General features: G+C 35.3%; 1 protein-coding gene across 16 annotated transcripts in view; it reads right to left on the bottom strand.

The window, feature by feature from the left end:
• The window catches only part of UTRN (utrophin), a 556162-nt gene that overhangs the window by 240808 nt on the left and 296831 nt on the right, over positions 1 to 18523 (bottom strand). For all 16 annotated transcript variants that reach the window (XM_086318195.1, XM_086318199.1, XM_086318196.1 and 13 more), the window contains one exon: positions 18116 to 18305. In XM_086318195.1, the coding sequence (XP_086174321.1) occupies positions 18116 to 18305 (190 nt within the window). The remainder of the gene's footprint in view (positions 1 to 18115; positions 18306 to 18523) is intronic.

Genomic DNA, 18523 nt, shown 5'->3' with positions numbered 1-18523 from the left:
TGGGGAATCATTTCCAGATAAATCATTCATACCAACTACTTGATTCAACTGATGTCTGTCCATCTCAGGAATCTATAAAATATACTTTTATAATACAGTCCCATAAAACCCCCAAAATAGAATATACCCTTATCAAAACAGTTCAACCACTGCCACTATTAATAGGTCCTAGGACAAATCACTTAACCTCTCCAAGCCTCTGTCTTCTCATCTTTAAAAAATGAGGGAGCTAAACTTGAACATATCCAATGTCACCTTTGGTTATGGGCTTCCTTGGTGGCTCAGACAGTAAAGAATCTGCCTGCGACGTGGGAGACCTGGGTTCGATCCCTGGGTTGGGAAGATCCCCTGGAGGAGAGCATGGCAACCCACTCCAGTATCCTTGCCAGGAGAATCCCATGGACAGAGGAGCCTAGCGGGCTACAGTCCTTGGGGTTGCAAAGAGCTGGACACAACTAAGCACACAAGCACCTTTGGATATAGTGTTTATCATCTCAACACTACAAGAAAACTGCTCTCACTGGTTTCTTCAATCTTGATATGAAATTCAGATAAATCTTAAAACACCTAAAAGGTACAAGACACCTGGTCAGAAGCAGTCCTCTCCCTCACCTCTCAGTGCTGTGGATGCATTTCTGGAAATCACTCCAGCTTTAAAGCAAGGATGACAATGGTACAAGTAAATTATTGAACCATTTAATTGTCTTAAAGTATTGATTCTCAACTACATGAGATTTCCCAAGATTTTGGTTTACATTATAATTTCTCCAATCATTCATTAGCTTCCTATCAAGATTCACTGCTCAGCTTTTATAAATAAGCGTAAGAGGTCATTAGGCTTCCATTAGAAGCAATTACTTCAAAAAGAGCAAATGTTCCCTTTTCTCTCCCTCCACATCACCTATCTCCCACAACGACAGGCTAGGTAATGAAGAAACCTAGGGTTTGCTTCAATTATTAATGCAGAACAGCACTCATTCATTACAGTCATTAATTCAAGTTATTCACTACCTATCAAAAACCTCACTCTCAAAATAGAGATTAGGCCAAAATCATCTGAGAATCATCAGAAGATTTGATTATTGAAATTCAAGAAAGATCTTCCCCTGAGACTCCCCAAATCTAACACATGGCCACCAGCATCTGAGATAAAAAGTGCACAGATTATAAAAATTATGGCTGCCCTAATTTTGTAATTTTTTTTTTTTTTTGCCATGTTGTATGACTTGCAAGATCTTAGCTCTCCGACTACAGACTGAACCCGTGCCCTTAGCAGTGAAAGCACAAAGTCCTAACCACTGGACATCCAGGGAATTCCCGCTGCCCTAATTGTAGATTGAACAAAAATGTCAGAATATTTCTTTTCACTAGATACTGCGGCCTCAGAGGCCATTAGTCACACTCAGAAGACAGGGTCCCTTTCATGTAGCTCCAATGGGAATCTAAGTTGTTTGGAAATTGTATGATTTTGCTGGCAGAGAATGTACCTTAAAATGGAAGTTGGCTTGGTGCCCTAGAAAAGAAGAAAAATGAAACAGCCCTGCACTGCAGAAAGAGGTGGTTGGTATGCAACACTCTGCCACCTGAGTGGAGACAACAGAAACTTTTAGCTAACATGTTCTTCGATTATTTCAAAAATTAATCCAGCAGTCAACAATAGTAAAGCGTGTGAATAAATACTGTCATGGTTTTTGTTTGCTTGGAGAATAAGAAATTGCAGAAAATCTAATATTTCCATTTAGTAATACTCTAGCCGTACATAGCGGATTCATGAACATTAACTTATCAATCCTATACTATCTTTCTAAAATAAATAGAATGCATATTACTCCCACTATGTAGAAACTGAGGATGGATATACCACTTGAATATTGCAATAGATCAGACAGCAAATAAGACAATCAAACAGAGGTCTTCAGATCCCAAATTCAGCATTTTCCCCATGATATTTCACTTTTAATATACTCTAAAGAACTAACATGATAAATAAATTATACATTTTGTAGTTTACAAATTATTTAGCAAAGAGTGCTGGGCATGGCAACCCACTCCAGCATTCTTGCATGGAGAATCCCCTGGCAGGCTACAGTCCATGGGGTCATAAAGAGTTGGACACAACTGAAGCAACTTAGCACACACAGCACAATATAAAGTTTATAAATTGTTTAACCAAAGCTATTCTAATTATTATTAACAATCAACACATTCCAAAACTATCAAATTCTGTAAAATAAAGTCATAAATTTATCACAATAAATTTGAAATATTTTTCCAGTTTTTTAAACCTAACATTTATGGTTTCAAACTCTTACTCCCAATCTAATGCTAAAAAGTAGAAAAGGCAGAAAGTAGATTAGTGGTTCCCTAGGGCTAGAAGGATATGGCTTCTCCAGTAGTCATGTATAGATGTGAGAAATGGACCATAAAGAAGGTTGAGCGCTGAAGAATTGATGCTTTTGAACTGTGGTGTGGAGAAAACTCTTGAGAGTCCCTTGGCTTGAGAGTTCCAGAAAAACATCTACTTCTGCTTTATTGACTATGCCAAAGCCTTTGACTGTGTGGATCACAACAAACTGGAAAATTCTTAAAGAGATGGGACTACCAGACCACATGACCTGCCTCCTGAGAAATCTGTATGCAGATCGAGAAGCAAGTTAGAACTGGACATGGAACAACAGAATGGTTCCAAATGGGGAAAGGAGTATGTCAAGGCTGCACGTTGTCACCCTGCTTATTTAACTTATATGCAGAGTACATCATGAGGAATGCAGGACTAGATGAAGCACAAGCTGGAATCAAGATTGCCGGGAGAAATATCAATAACCTCAGATATGCAGATGACACCACCCTTATGGCAGAAGAAAAACTAAAGAGCCTCTTGATGAAAGTGAAAGAAGAAAGTGAAAAGTTGGCTTAAAATTCAACATTCAGAAAACTAAGCTCATGGCATCTGGCCCCATCACTTCATGGGAAATAGATGGGGAAATAGTGGAAACAGCGGCTGACTTTATTTTGGGGGGCTCCAAAATCACTGCAGATGGTGACTGCAGCCATGAAATTAAAAGACGCTTACTTCTTGGAAGAAAAGTTATGACCAACCTAGACAGCATATTAAAAAGCAGAGGTATTACTTTTCCAACAAAGGTCTGTCTAGTCAAAGCTATGGTTTTTCCAGTAGTCATGTATGGATGTGAGAGCTGGAATATAAGAAAGCTGAGCACCGAAGAATTGATGCTTTTGAACTGTGGTGTTGGAGAAGACTCTTGAGAGTCCCTTAGACTGCAAGGGGATCCAACCAGTCCATCCTAAAGGAAATCAATCCTGAATATTCATTGGAAGGACTGATGCTGAAGCTGAAACTCCAATATTTTGGCCACCCGATGTGAAGAACTGACTCATTGGAAAAGACCCTGATGCTGGGAAAGATTGAAGGCAGGAGGAGAAGGGGATGACAGAGAATGAGATGGTTGGATGGCATCACCGAATTGATGGTCATGAGTTTGAACAAGCTCTGGGAGTTGGTGATGGACGGGGAAGCCTGGTGTGCTGTAGTCAATGGACTGCAGAGTCAGACATGACTGAGTGACTGAACTGAACTGAACTGATGGCTAGGAGGATGGAGGAGAGGAAATAAAGAATCCTTATAAGTAGTGGGTTTCTTTTTGGGGGGGAGTACAAAAACTTTAAAATTTCATTTGTAGCAATAGTTACACAGTCCTGTGAATATACTAAAAAACACTGAATTTTATACTTTGAGTGAATTGTATTGTACGTGAATTACATCTCAATAAAGCTATTTTAAACAGGAAAATAAGGAGTCAAAGTAGAGCATTTTTACTTATAATAACATTACAAATCTAAGGACAAATTGAAATTTGGATTATTTATTCAACATTTATGAATACTTGCTCTATTCAAAACACTCTTTTAAAATAAGATATGACCCCAAATTCAGGAAATTGACAATACTTCAGAAAGCAAGATGGAGAAATAGTGAATTTTAATACCAGAGAAAGTTCAATATAAACTATATAAAAAATAAGTACACATAAAATGTAATGGATACTAGAGTGATCCCCTGGAAATTTAAATATGTAGCCAAGTATCACTTGGCTGTGTGATCTTGGGAGCATAAAATAATATATTAAAGCACATTAAGAACAAAGCTCTACATAAATGTAAATGCAGTTTTCTCATAAATAAAATGAAAAAAATGGTAAAATAATTTCTACAATTTTTATATACTCTAAAGTCTTATAAGTCTACAATTTAGATTAATGTTAGACAAACTGATTTCTATCATGAATTATTTTTCATTTTTGCTTGAAAAATTGTGTCAATGTCTCATCAACGGAGTATAACTATTTTTGTCACTATTACACCGAAATGACTCACATGCAAAGGAAGGTCATTTCATTTAAGGGAGACATTCAGAAGAACTGTTTTCTTATTTCAAAGATGTGAATATTGAATAATTTCAATATTATTCAATAATTTTTAATTTCAGAATGCTATCTTGGAAATGCTCTCCATGTTTGAATATCTCCAATATTCACAAACAATTTTTCTTTAAAACTGGTCTAAATTTTGGAAAAAGTCAAAAGTCAATGACATTTGACTGGCATTCAAAAGAGTAATTCTTTTTATTAAGATGAAAATATTGACAAATGAATTTCATATCCTGATAAACAAGTACCCAGTGTTCTCTGAATACAGTCAGCACACTTCTATTGCCTATGTCTTTGCTCATTAAGGGGTTTATTTCCAGAATTCTCTATTCAATTCTACCTACTCTCAAGATCTCTATTAAATTTTACCTTTCTCTAAACTCTTCTCTTACATTTTCAAGTCAAAATATACTCTCTACTATGTTCAGACAGGTTTGAACTTTATTGTATGCTATTTGTCACATTCCATTTAGACAGTGTTTGGGTTCCCAGCACAGCACCTGGAATTCAGATAGTTTGGAATAGACTATTTGGTCCCAAAATTCAGTAAATCAGTTAACATCACTATATTTTAGTTTATATTATACAACATGGTTTCATTTTTCATCTGAAGATTTCATAAAATAGTTTTAAATGATATCACCTATTTTCTGGGAAGATATAGGAAAGGAGAATTCAAGCTGCCAGTAGGCATGTAAATAGTTTGTCTTGCCAGGGGAAAATTTTGCAATATATAGGAAATGTCATTAAATGCAAATCTGATCCAGTTATCCTATTCTATAATGCAAATATATCCAGGAGATAATCAGGATGGTCTCAATGATTTATGATGATGTTCACCACAGAATTATTTATCATGAGAACACTGGTTATAACCTAATTATCTAACCATAACAGATCCCTTAAATAAATTATCCTTCAATAGAATTTATATTTACCCCATTAAAAAACCACAATACAACAAAATGTTTAATGACATGGAGAAAAATTAATGGCGTGTAATGTTTGGACGTGAGTTTGAGTGAACTCCGGGAGATGGTGCTAGACAGGGAGGCCTGGCATGCTGTGGTTCATGGGGTCACAAAGAGTCGAACACGACTGAGCAACTGAACTGAACTGAATGTTTAAAAAGAAGGTTATAGAATTCCAGGGAAAACCTAATCATAAATAACAATTCCTTTGCTTTCATATCACAATCACACAGGCATGAGTGTTGCAAATTGCCCAGAAGCTCCATGCCAGGTAGGCACACGCCCACCTTCGTTTTTAAAAAATTCTGAGTAAATGTGATTTCAGATAATGTTTTCAAGCAAAAAAATGCAATACTTTTGGTACAGAAACTTTAAATTATGAATCAAAAACCAAAATCAACTGTATTAATTTGCATTAAAATGAACCAATCCATCTTCTTAGACCCACAAAATGAGCCTATTAAAAAGCATCCAGTGAACCAATTTCAATAAGAACAAAGTCTTTATCCTCTTAGAGTTATATAGCCAGAACTCAAATATCAAAATATCTTTAAAAAGAACATTTTTCACTTTGCTTAAACTTCCAGGAGAAAACAACTACATCTCCACCTCACAGAACTGGCAGCAATAAAGCATCCATTACAGATGATCTGTTTCCTCATCTGTAAAATGAAATGGCTGAACTCAATGGTTTCCCACATCTCCTCTTGCTCCAGGATTCTCTAGCTCATGTCTTAAAGGATACTGCTAACTGCTGCTAAGTCACTTCAGTCGTGTCCGACTCTGTGTGACCCCATAGACGTCAGCCCACCAGGCTCTCCTGCCCCTGGGATTCTCCAGGCAAGAACACTGGATTGGGTTGCCATTTCCTTCTCCAATGCATGAAAGTGAAAAGGTGAAAGTGAAATCACTCAGTCGTGTCTGACTCTTAGCGACACCATGGACCACAGCCCACCAGGCTCCTCCGTCCATGGGATTTTCCAGGCAAGAGTACTGGAGTGGGGTGCCATTGCACTCTCCTTAAAGGATACTAGCAGAAATTTATATAACTGAAAATGAAATGTACATAAATTTAGAAATAATACTATTACTTAGTTAATGTGACTTCTCTTTCTATATCTTCAATAATGCATGGTTCATTTTAGTCCAGTATAATTCCTAAAACTATCTGAAGTTAAGTGTAAAAAGACACTGAATCTGGAATCAGAAAGACTGGGTTTAGTTTAGGTTGTACCACATATTAGCCGAGTAATTACTGGCATATTTCTTAACCTGCCAATTTATAAAATCTGTTTCTCCACTTGCTAAATGGGAATAGTGACAAATTTCTTTCCTACCTTGCTCTTAAGGAAAAATAATCATGTAGTAGTTAATTAATGCCATATGTATTAATGATGACATATATGAGAAAATGCACTGTAAATTCTCACACACTCTAAAAATAAAAATAAACTGCACCAGTAGTAACAAGACTTTTTTCAGTCATGGAAGCTTGAAGTTATTTTATTGCTGTTCAATTTTCCTAAAGCAAAAGTAAAATAGTCTATTGTGGGAGCAGTTCAATGTGTTCTTCCATTTGATTCTTTTCCAAACTTCTTACTTAAGCTTTAACTAGCCATACATTCATATCGGCTTATTATTTATTAAGCATTTAAAGGTTCTTTCTGCTTTTATAAGTGAGCTTGGTTATAAATTAATCTTCTAGAATTTCACAGAACTGAACAAACTAGAAGAAGAAAAATGAAAAGAAATCCTCTGATGCACTTCATATGCTTTCCAATTTCAATTATTTGGATTCATTTACCTTGCCCAGAAATGAATATACTTTGTGAAACTGAGCAAGCTACCATAGCATGAAATTTTCTCTATTCTTCTATCTCTGTGGTAGGAGTTCTACTAATTGCTTATTTTAGAGGGCTAAAAATAAACTACCAAATATACAAAGAGAAACAGGAAGTGCTCACAGTCACTACTAAGGGGAGTGGGTAATATCTGTACATTTAAAACCTATCAGTGCATTCCTCTTGGAAATTTCCCCTTGAAGTTTAATAAACTTTATCCCTAGGTTAAACACAAATCACCAATATTTTAGTTTAAAATTTCAATACTCTAAAGGAGATCTTTTATCCATAGTCATAATGCTATACCAATGCTGTCAAAATGGCTGTTTGTCCCCGATTTCTAGATTACAAATCTAGACTAAAGCAAATAATGATATCCTGGCTGTTAAAAAAGCAATTTAGAAGGCAATCCTGTTGAATGGTTTCAATTATTTTTTAGTTAATTGGAAAACCATTACCTCATATCTGATTATACTGCCTTAGCTAAAAGTCACTAATAGCATGAGTTTTCTGATTAACAAAATGTTAATTTGATAACTTTTTAAAAATAATTTTGAGATACACATTGACTTGAGGAGCTATGTAAAATACAGATCAGGAAGTCATATAAATAATGCTGCTGCTTTTGGAAGCCAGAAGAAAATATCTGATGACAAATAGGGAGGTAGATACCGTCTTTCTTGACCCGTTGCACTTTAAGCTGTAATCTGAACCCACTGAGCAAGAAGAAACACAGTTGAGAGTAAGGAATGTAAACTTCCCAGGTGTCCCTACAGCCTTGAGGCCACAGACGCAGCACACTGATGGAGATGGGCAAGATATACGTCAGTCCTTCCACATTTGGCATTTTCCTCCCATTAAATATCTCAGCCTTCCAAAATTTTTGAACTATCCAAAATGTGTTTATCATATAACCAAGAAGAGACAGTCTTTTTGTGATCAACTGGAGTTCTGCCTCCAGGCGAGAAACCACGACTCTGACCATTCTTAGAGTTCAAACAATATGTGTATGATTTGATTATGGAAAGAAACTGAGGGAATCTAAGAGATGACCATCAAATATCTACATCTCAACACTCAAATAAAGACAAAGTAAAGTTCTATCACCCTAGAACACTGGAGGATTTAATTATTCAACAAATGCAAATTTTCCACCTGCAAAAGAGGACATTTAAGGGAATAAAAAATATAAAATGTAGCTATATGGAGTGTAAATCATTTGAAAATATGCCATTCCACTCTCTATATTCTTTAAAAATGCATCATCAATCTTAACTACCTCTAAATAAAGGGGGCCCCCATATGTAGATGAGAAGTGGTACATAAACTTAATTCATCAGTGAATCTGAAACTCTATTCAGAGATCATGCACCTCTGTCATCATATACCCTTGTTTTCTGGCACCATAAGCTTCCACATCGCTCTGTGTTGTCTACATGCAAACATACACACTACACACAATGCAAGACATTTGCAGACATCACCTATCAATCCTGATTTCTGGGGGGCATCTTCCCATCTCTGTTGTTCACAAAGTACTCAGAGGCAGCTGCTCTGGTACCACAGAAGACACGGTTTTTCAGAGAGGACTGAGATCAGTACAGTTCTGAAAATCTGAGTCCTCCAGAAGACTAGGCTAAGAATAGTCAGAGTTTCACTGTAAGGATGAATCAGTAGTTACCAAAATGGTGTGTGTATATATCACATAGGAAGAAAAAGACAACCAACTGGGTTGCAAGAAGAGAACAGTAGAAAGTATACTCTACTAATTTTTTAAATGCTTAAATCATGAGGAATCCAATTTATAACACTAATTTTATATCTTTCTCATTTTTCTATAATGGTTAATATCTCAATCTACCTTACAAATAGTTGCTTTTACCATGTCCTCAAATATTTCCATATCAAATATTTTATGAAAGTTGGCACTAAGGAAAAGAATGGCACTATAAAACATAAATTTATTCAGCTTCTAGTGCAAAGATTTAGTGATGAAATATCCCCAAGTAATCAGATAATGAAAACAAATAAAAGTCCATTTTATTTTTTAATCATTTACATTTACCTTTGCTTTTACTGTACTCTATTAGGAGAAAAAATATCTTGATAGTCATTAATATTTTAAAGGAACTAAACAATCAAAACCAAATCTGGAAAAATTAGCATCCAGCATAAGATGATTTTAGGTCATCAGGGCAATTTCAATGTTGTTAATTATACCTTCAAGCAAGCAGCACTTATTTTTCAGTTTCCCATCTAAATTTTATGTATAACCAGAAAGAAATATTTTAAGTGCCAAAAATACTAGTGAAAGTGTAAATAGGTCAAGAGAAGGGAAAAAGTATATTTTAACTCCAAGAGTTATAAATTCCAAGTGCTTCTTTTCACTCCTCCCTAATCTTCAAAACATACAGGAAAAAAAAAGAGAGAATATTCAACACAAATTTCCAGTTCTGTCATACATAAGCTATTTTCTTACAGATAAAAGGTATATAAATATAAATATAAGCAAAAAAAGAGATGGTATCAGAAAGGAAAAGGTCCAATAAAAGGCTGAATTTCCACTTAATAGGTAAAAACAGAGATCCTAAATAAAAATTTAAAAGAGGGATAAACTAGATTTCAAAACACAAATATGAATTTAAAATAGTCATTTTCTCAACACTATTTCCAATTCATTTCAGTCTGTAAATGTACTTACAATAGACTGCCTCTACATTCTTATGAAGAAACACTGCAACTTAGAGCATTTCCTAAGAAACTAAATTTAGAGAATGTAGGAGGTAATAAGGAAGCGATATTCATGATAGCATTTAAAATGTAAGGGGTAAAAAATTTACAGTGTCTTAAAGTAAACAAACACCAAACTTATTTAAACTTTTAAGTATTATACACAGAACACTACTGATAATTAAAATACAATAAAGTACTTTTGATTGGTATAGATATTTCACTTATGTCAGTATTTCAGATGGCACTTGTTTATTAATATGCAATTCTGCAACCAAAATTTTTATTTACATTATATCAGCTAATATAGTTCAGTAATTAAGATCAGTTCTCAAAATATAACCAAGCAAATAAAATATATCCATTACTAAGTGATTTATTTCCTAGTAGTTTGCCACTTCCTATTTTAGATATCTAGTTCTTCAGCCAAATTTCATATATCACTGACTTACATTGACACCTGCTGGAAAGTACTGGAATTGTTTATTTCTCATTTCATTATCTGGACAGTTGTTAATTTTACTTTTGAGAAAAAAAAAATGTGAAAGATAAACAACTGAGAATAATGCAAATTTTAATTTTTTAAGAGAAAAAAGTAACATTTAATTCTAAACATTTAAATTGTAGTGGTTTCTTTAGGAAATTAAAATCTCAAGAAGTCAGCCCAAAGAGTATTTCAGTTGGGAACTAACTTATCCAAGGACTTTATTAACTTAAGTTGTACTAATTTGGGAAGTAATTATGAAACTAAGCAAACTTCTCCAGTATTTGAACTTCTGCCTTTCATCTTAAGACCATCTTAATACCTTGCTCACATGACTTGAGGAAACTATCTAATTTTGTGAAAGTACACATACAAATAGATGAGAAAAAAGATCCAGTTAATGAAACAGGATGTTTTATATATTCATACTTTCAGATAAAATGATAAAATAATGAGTTAGTGAGTGAGCTTTTCTTCTCTATTATCAAAACTGCCTATTTATGAACTGTATAAACATTTCACCAGGATAAATTTATTACCTGAAGTGAACCAAAACATAAAACATTTTGAATAAATAATTTATGAATTTTTACAAGTTAAGTTGTATTAAGTTTTAATGAACTTCAAATGAAAACGCTTCTATTTCTGCAAAGAATGCCCATCACCATAATCTGTCTGCTTAAACTTTTCAAAAAAAATAAAAAGATTCCAGACAGAAATACATTTAATTGGCCAAAATGTAAGAAACAACAATATATGATAAAGTTAACAGAATTCTGCTTTCCCCTGTCTAACCCACTGCCATATAATAAGCATGATTTAGGTGCTCAGACATGTCATATTTTATAATGTCAGAAAAATAACATTGTCCTAGAGACAGCTGTTTGAATTATAAATGACTTTGGCCAACAGGGCAACAAGATACATTCTCGGGAATGGTACTAAGAACATGATATGAAGGAAGAATATTGTACTGCGGTGCTGGATAAATTTTTTCAGCATTCCAGTTATAACTCCCCCCTTCCTTTTTCATACCAAATCACTCCAATTTCTGACAAAAGTAATAAGAAAGTATGAACATAGTTTATATAAAACAAAACAATGATCAAAAATACAATAGCTAACTTAAAAAATATACAGAAGCTCATTCAGTGGTTTAGGATGACGTAGTATTCGAAATTGCAACTGTCAAACAAGTTGCCTTCACAAAGTGTACTTAAATCCACCTGTCCAAACAAAATTCAGTTCTTCATGTTTAACTATAATATATGAAGATTCAGGAATATGGGGGATATTTTACCATGAGATGTGCTTCTCACGGTAGTTTCTAAAATGTTTTAATTTTTTAGTTGATAAATAATGAACTATAAAGATGAGCAGTTTTTAATGAATCTACTAAAAGATTATTTTAAACTTTTTAAAAATCTACTGACATTTATGTAAAATTAATTGCCCATTTAGTATTAAGACCACAAGTACCTCAGAGGTAACAGGTCTTAATGAATGTAGTTTTTGCTATTATTTTCTCCAAACAGTTCACTAGTCCTTTACAAAAAACAAGATTTTGTCAATTACAAAATAAAATAGGCACTAAAATACTACTTGCTCCTGATTCTGAAACAAAATGTAATTAAGCAATTCACTTCAACAGCTTCTACAGTCAGTCACTAAGAAAAGGAATCTTTCCTTGATAAGAACCCTGAAAGACTAGATTTTAGAGCCCGAGAAACAGTAGAATTGTCTGACACCAGAGATCCTCATTTTCAATCACTCAGTTACCTTACAGAGCTTCTGATACCGAGGAGAAGAAACTGCCATCCTTTGTAAACGATGTAACAAAACCACAACTTTCTGCAGAGATGTTCTCACCACAGCCATCATTTTAAGTTTACCACACTTCTGCAGACACCTCAGAATTTGCATTATAAATGAAGAGCAATGATCATTTCCTCCCGGTCACTGGACAATGATTTGCCAGTTCTCTGAGCATGCTCGTTTCCAGGAAAGCATTTGAAAAATACAGGGGACTTAGGTGCTAGGCAGAAGGAGGCTGGTATTCCTTCAACTTCTCAATTGAAAAAACATACACAAACGCCACCCAGAAAGCCCCCAGCAGATGCACACAGCCAGGACTTGCTCAGCCCAGCGCGGCCAGACAATGAGGCAAGTTGTCGGGCAGCCAAACGCTGCCTGCTGCTGGGAGAGGAGAGCGCTCAGTAGCCAAAAAGGATATTAAGTGAAACATTAAAGCTGCAGATACAAAGCAGATATCCCCAGGGAACAGAGATTCAACACATCACCAAGATGCATGCCTTGTAGCAGGTTTATATTAAGCGATCCAGTGGCATTCACTCTCTCACTTTAAAGAGAGATGCGTTCGCTACCCGACTAAATGCAGCTCTGGCTGTGTTCTATGGGATGAGTGAATAGAGCCCATGACAAATCTCGAGCAGAACAGAAGGGGACCTGACTCTAAGGATATCAGCCCAGACGTTAAGTGTTAATAAATACCCTCCACGCAGGTCTCAGAACAAGACCATCTGAAACAAAACAAAAAATACATGCCGGGGACTTTACCTAAGATACCCTAAAAGCAGAGTCGTCCATAGGCTCTCAGATGCCTGCTTAGCTAAGAGGAAAGCCATCAGAAATCAAATTTCTAATGTCAGGTTAAGACTCCCCTAATTACACAGTAAGGTTAATAAAAAAAAAAAAAAAAAACAAAGTCTGTAATTGACTACTAACACTCAGATTACCACATTTTCCCTTAGTATCTTCATGATCTTGTTTTATTTGCCATAAAGCTGGTTTTTTTTTTTTCATAAAGCTGTTTTAATTTTAGAAGACATGATGTACATGTCACATAGACAGAAGAACCCAGTACAGAATTTTGAGGTCTTATGTTTGTGTGTATATATTTCAGATGCATTTTCTAAATACTTCAGCTTTTGAATACCGCAGTAAATATCAACTGACGTAAAGTACTGTTAGGTAATAAGCAAAATAACCCAGAATGATTCCATGACCAGGTTAAAGGGCACAGCCAGAAACAGAAGCCAGACGTTTCTCATTATGTCCTGCTCAAATTAATAACCTGGGTAAGTCTGCATTTTTACCTTTCTGCATCATTGTCATGACTCTTTAAAAGAAAGGCAGCATTTAAAAATATTCGTTTCTCATCTTTTACTTTGTCTGCCTTCTTAATCCTTCATTTTAGCATGATTTAAAGCCCTAAAGTGGGTCTTAGAGGGTTGCGTTTATCAAGCAGCGTTTTTTTTGAGTTTCTGTTTGTCTATTTTTTCCCGGCAGCTGTATACTGAGAACCTATACTGCCTCCTTCTGGAGAGTCTACCAACATCAAAATATCTATACAAAGCCCAACTCGGAAGAGATCATCAAAGAACGAGGTGATTAAAACTAGCAATTTTTTAGGCAAATATATAGACACAGGAAGTAGATTAGTAATTATTTGACAGTCAGAGAATTGGCAACAGAGGATTGACAGCCAAGAGGTATAGGATTTCTTTTTGAGGTGATGAAAATGTTCTAATTTGATTATGATAAAGGTTGCACAGCTCTGTGAATACAGTAAGAACAATTCAATTGTACAACTTAAAGGGATGAAATGGAAGGATTGTAGGGTATGTGGAATGTTAATAAAGCTGTTATAAAAAATGAAGTTGTAATTCCTGTCCCTAAACCAACAGGTGAAGCTTCCACAGTACAGGTAATACTGCCTAAATACCAGAGAGCTGGGTAACAGACAAGATCTGAAATGATCTAAACAACCAAAGTCCACGCCTATGGAAAAGAGGATACAAATTAGGCTGAAAGAGAACACAGGAGACAAAAACAGAATTATCTCAAAGCACATATTATTAGAGAGTAAAAACAGCAACCCCAGAAAGGCAACAGGGCAACAGAATTTTACTCAGGAAAGAATCAAAGCATGTTAATTAATTGGTACTGATAAAATTTAAAGCTTATATTTTGAAATATAATTAAGGTGATGATAATAATATCTAAGAATACAGGCAGGAAAATTAAAGAGTAAATGCATTTGAATTAATAGACAAACTGGGAAATCAATAATAGACTTTCATTCAAAAGCAAAAAAAAAGTTTGTGCATCTTTGGTCAAGTTCTCTCATTTGAATATAGACCCACAGTGACAACTGTGTGCCAGGCATCTCCTCCTGAACATTCCTCAGATGCCGCATTTCCACACAGTCCAAATGGAACTTAGCATCATACTCTGCACTAACTTGCACTGCTTCCCTGACTTTTTCTTTTCCTGTCGTCCCCAATCTCAGATTCTGACACCACCTATCGGTCTTCTCTGTCAATAACCCTTCTCCCACCCTTAGTCTATTCATACTATCAAGTCATTAGGTCTCTCCACCCATGCTGCCTCATTTCTAGTCATTTTCATCCCTGACCAGATGGCTGGAGTATCCTGTTTGGCTGTCATGTCAGTCTTGCCCAATTCAAACACATTCTCCATAAAGTCATCAGTTAGATTCCTACAAAATAAAGTCCCACTGTATCACTCTCTTGCTTAATATTCTTTAAAGACTTCTCTTCTTTGCCACCAGGTTAAAATACAAAATACTTGGCAAGTCATACAAGACTCTCTATGATCTGGACCACTCAGATCTCCAAGAGCTTTTGTCTCCAAAAAGATCAGGTTTTCTCTTGCCAACAGTTCTCTGCTGAGGAGAAAAACCTAACCGCCATGCAGCAGGGCAATGAAACATAAATTCATAAATCCAAGTGATCATTTATTCTTATCAGAAGTGGTATGTATCATGGCATACTCCCAGAAATTAATCTTCATCTTCCCATGTGCTTCCAAACTATGCTTTATCAAAAGTTACCCAAATTCACCTTAAACCAAATACAGAATAAATTTCTTCACCTTTATGAAATATTCCCATGGCCCTGCATCACACTGTGTTAAGACACAAAGCAAGTACAACTAGAGAATGTGTCATGTAAGCAGTTCTACACACAGCCTGGTACACAGAGCACACGCTCGCCGAGGTCCTTACTCCATCGTTTTGTACACACATGTCCTCCACCACCATCACCACACCAACAGAACATGTGTTTTATAATTCCAAGTGCTTTTCCTCATTCTTTTTCTTCAACAATCTTTCCATTTCCATTTCCAAATAAGTTTTCATTTTTAACTGCCTGTTCACTCACACAAAAGGAGAGTCATTAAAACAAAAATCCAAAGGAAAATTAAAATTCTATTGCATCAAAAATACTAAGCAAATGGTGAGTGAGTGAGTGAGTGAAGTCACTCAGTCGTGTCTGACTCTTTGCAACCCTGTGGACTGTAGCCCACCAGGCTCCTCCGTACATCGGATTCTCCAGGCAAGAATACTGGAGTAGGTTGCCATTTCCTTCTCCAAGAAAACGGTACTAAGTCTAAAACTCATCTACCTATAAGGTACGCAAAGCAAAAAGCAAAGCCATCAATTTTCTTTTTTTAATAAAGTGAAGAGAATGTTTTAAAATTAAGAGCATTTAACAAAGAAGCAAGGGAGTGAAAACTCATGCAAACTACCATAATGTGAAACATTCAAACCATAAATAAATGAATGTGCTTATCTTTAGGTAGAGAGATGTTAATAAGCTTTTAATAAAAGCCCTCTTTATTATTTCTTATGAGACAAAATAGATTATTTTAGTGACATTAAACTAGTTGCAAGAAGCATTTACCATTCATGCTATAATGTATAACAGTAACCTCTTTAGTCAGTAACCTCTTTTTCCTGATGCTGGTTGCCATAAGACAAGTAGTCCTGTGTTAGTTATTTTTATTCAGAAAGATTTTAAACATCTCTATTTATATGTATTTTTTACACAGTTTGAATAATTCATTAAATATTGAGAAGAGTTTTTGGCTATGTAAAAATATATCCCAGGATAAAATGTTTTTAAAGACATTATTACACTCCAAAATAGGTTTGTGTTTTACTGGTGCTCATCAACAAGGTTCACTTCAAGCCTCCTTTGTTCATTGTCTAAAAGGGTTACCTTCTCAAATGCACAACCTGCGTATGTTTGAGTTTAACATCATTATATAAATTGAGTATCTGTGAGCATTATTGGGTCAGACTTATCATTAAATCATAAAAAATAATATATTCTAGCATATAGCCACATTCAGAGCTCTCCATAACCCTCTAAACATGAGATGATAGCTAAATATCTTATCAATTAACATGTATAGTGACCTCATAGGACTCCAGAGGGTAAGACAAAACACACACAAAAAGAACAGATTTATCTTCAACATTTGCCTGCTCATTCTCATTATCAAGACCCAAGGGTATTATGTAATGAATCAATGACTAAAATATAGTAAGTAATGTAAGTAAACAGATTTTTGTTGAATTAATCTTGAGAATTCAACCATCAAACATTCTAATAGTCAATATGCATGGGAATAAGTTATTAATAAGTCTATTCCAAAAGGGTCTTTTTAAAATATTTATAACTTTTTAATGATAATAATTTCAAACAGACAAAATTTGTAAGAATTAGAATTGTTCCAAGAAAGTTTCTGGACCCTTCATCCAGACCCAAATATCTGTTAACATTCTGATATTTTGAGGGAAAAGATTTTCTAAGAAAGAATTCAAAAAAGGTCATCACACTGTATTTCGTAATGATGATGTTTTAGGGCCCAAGGGCAGCAGTCAGTATTTACTTAGAATTTCCACACAGAGTTCTGCATAGGCAACAGTACGGAATAACGTGATCTCTGCCCTTGAAGAACCACATGATCAACTAGGAGAGGAGGAGACAGGCATCCGATGACAATGGATCATGAGTTCACAAGCATCAGAAATAATACCTGTCAAAATGTTGTGAGAATGACATGGCATAAAGAAGTAATCAGATGTAAAACTCTGGTAAACAAGGAGACTTCTCCAATGAAGTTGGTTTAAGACCGAATTCTAAGTGAGAAGGCCTGTGACTGGCAAGAATAGGTCATTCTGCACAAAGAAAATGGGAAATTCAAGGGCACTGAAGAGCTGCACTTGGGGAGGAAAAAAGATTCAGACATGCTTCATAAGATTCCTCAAAACTTCTTTTAAAGGAAAGATTTTGTATTATCATATTTCATGTGGAAGAAAATTTGAACCTCAGACTGCATTCACAATTGTAGTTATCAAGCTTAAGACATAAAAGCAATACCTTCAAGCCTAATATTCTTAGTTGTAAACCAAGCCACAGGGCCTTTGCAGCTTTTATATTAAGTATTTATAATAAATGAAAAAAGAAACAACTTCATATTAAAAGGAAATACCCTGATAAATCAGGTTTCAATAAGGCTAACTGTAATAGGGCTTAAGATGACAGAAAATGGAATAGTTATGAGCCTATAAGTCTAAATAAATAATTATCACTTCCATAAAACAAGGTGTTTTTTTTCCTTAATGATCAACTAAGAGTATTTTATAGACCTCACTTCTGGAAACCAATTATTCACAGAGGAGTATGGATTTCATAACTGAATAAGGTGATAGCCTCACCTTTAAACTGTAATAAATTTTGCATGTAGATGGATCAAAACAGGATGGCAAAAAATTAAAATAGAAGGCACAGTTTCCCATGCACTTGCCTGCATCTGCTGTGTGAGTTCTCTGGCCAGGACAGTGTCCTGAAGAGCATTCTCCCGCTGAGAGGCATCTGCAAGCACATTAACTGTGGTTTCTGCTTCTTGTATCCACTTTAGGAAGTTCTCCAGATCCTTGCGAGAGCTTTGCACTGTCCTTAGCTCAGCCTCCAAGGCACTCTGTCTATCAGCAATGCTGCAAGTAACAAAATGACAGGCACACCTCCATTACTTACAGTGTGACAGGCCACATCAAGCACACCCTAAAGAAAAATTAACACACAGCCTCCAAGCAACCTTTACTTAAGTACCTAATGTAACTAGATCTGTTTCTATGTGTGTCTTGAATAATCCTTAATAGTAATGTAAATTTTGAGAGGAAGGAGTGGGTGAGAGATATAAATATTAACAAAA

Source organism: Bos grunniens, chromosome 9 (genome assembly GCF_055505025.1).
Source record: "Bos grunniens cultivar Pamir isolate PY7600 chromosome 9, Bosgru_T2T1.0, whole genome shotgun sequence".
In the NCBI taxonomy this organism is placed as follows: Eukaryota; Metazoa; Chordata; class Mammalia; order Artiodactyla; family Bovidae; genus Bos; species Bos grunniens.
This window is presented reverse-complemented; position numbering and strand designations above follow the sequence as displayed.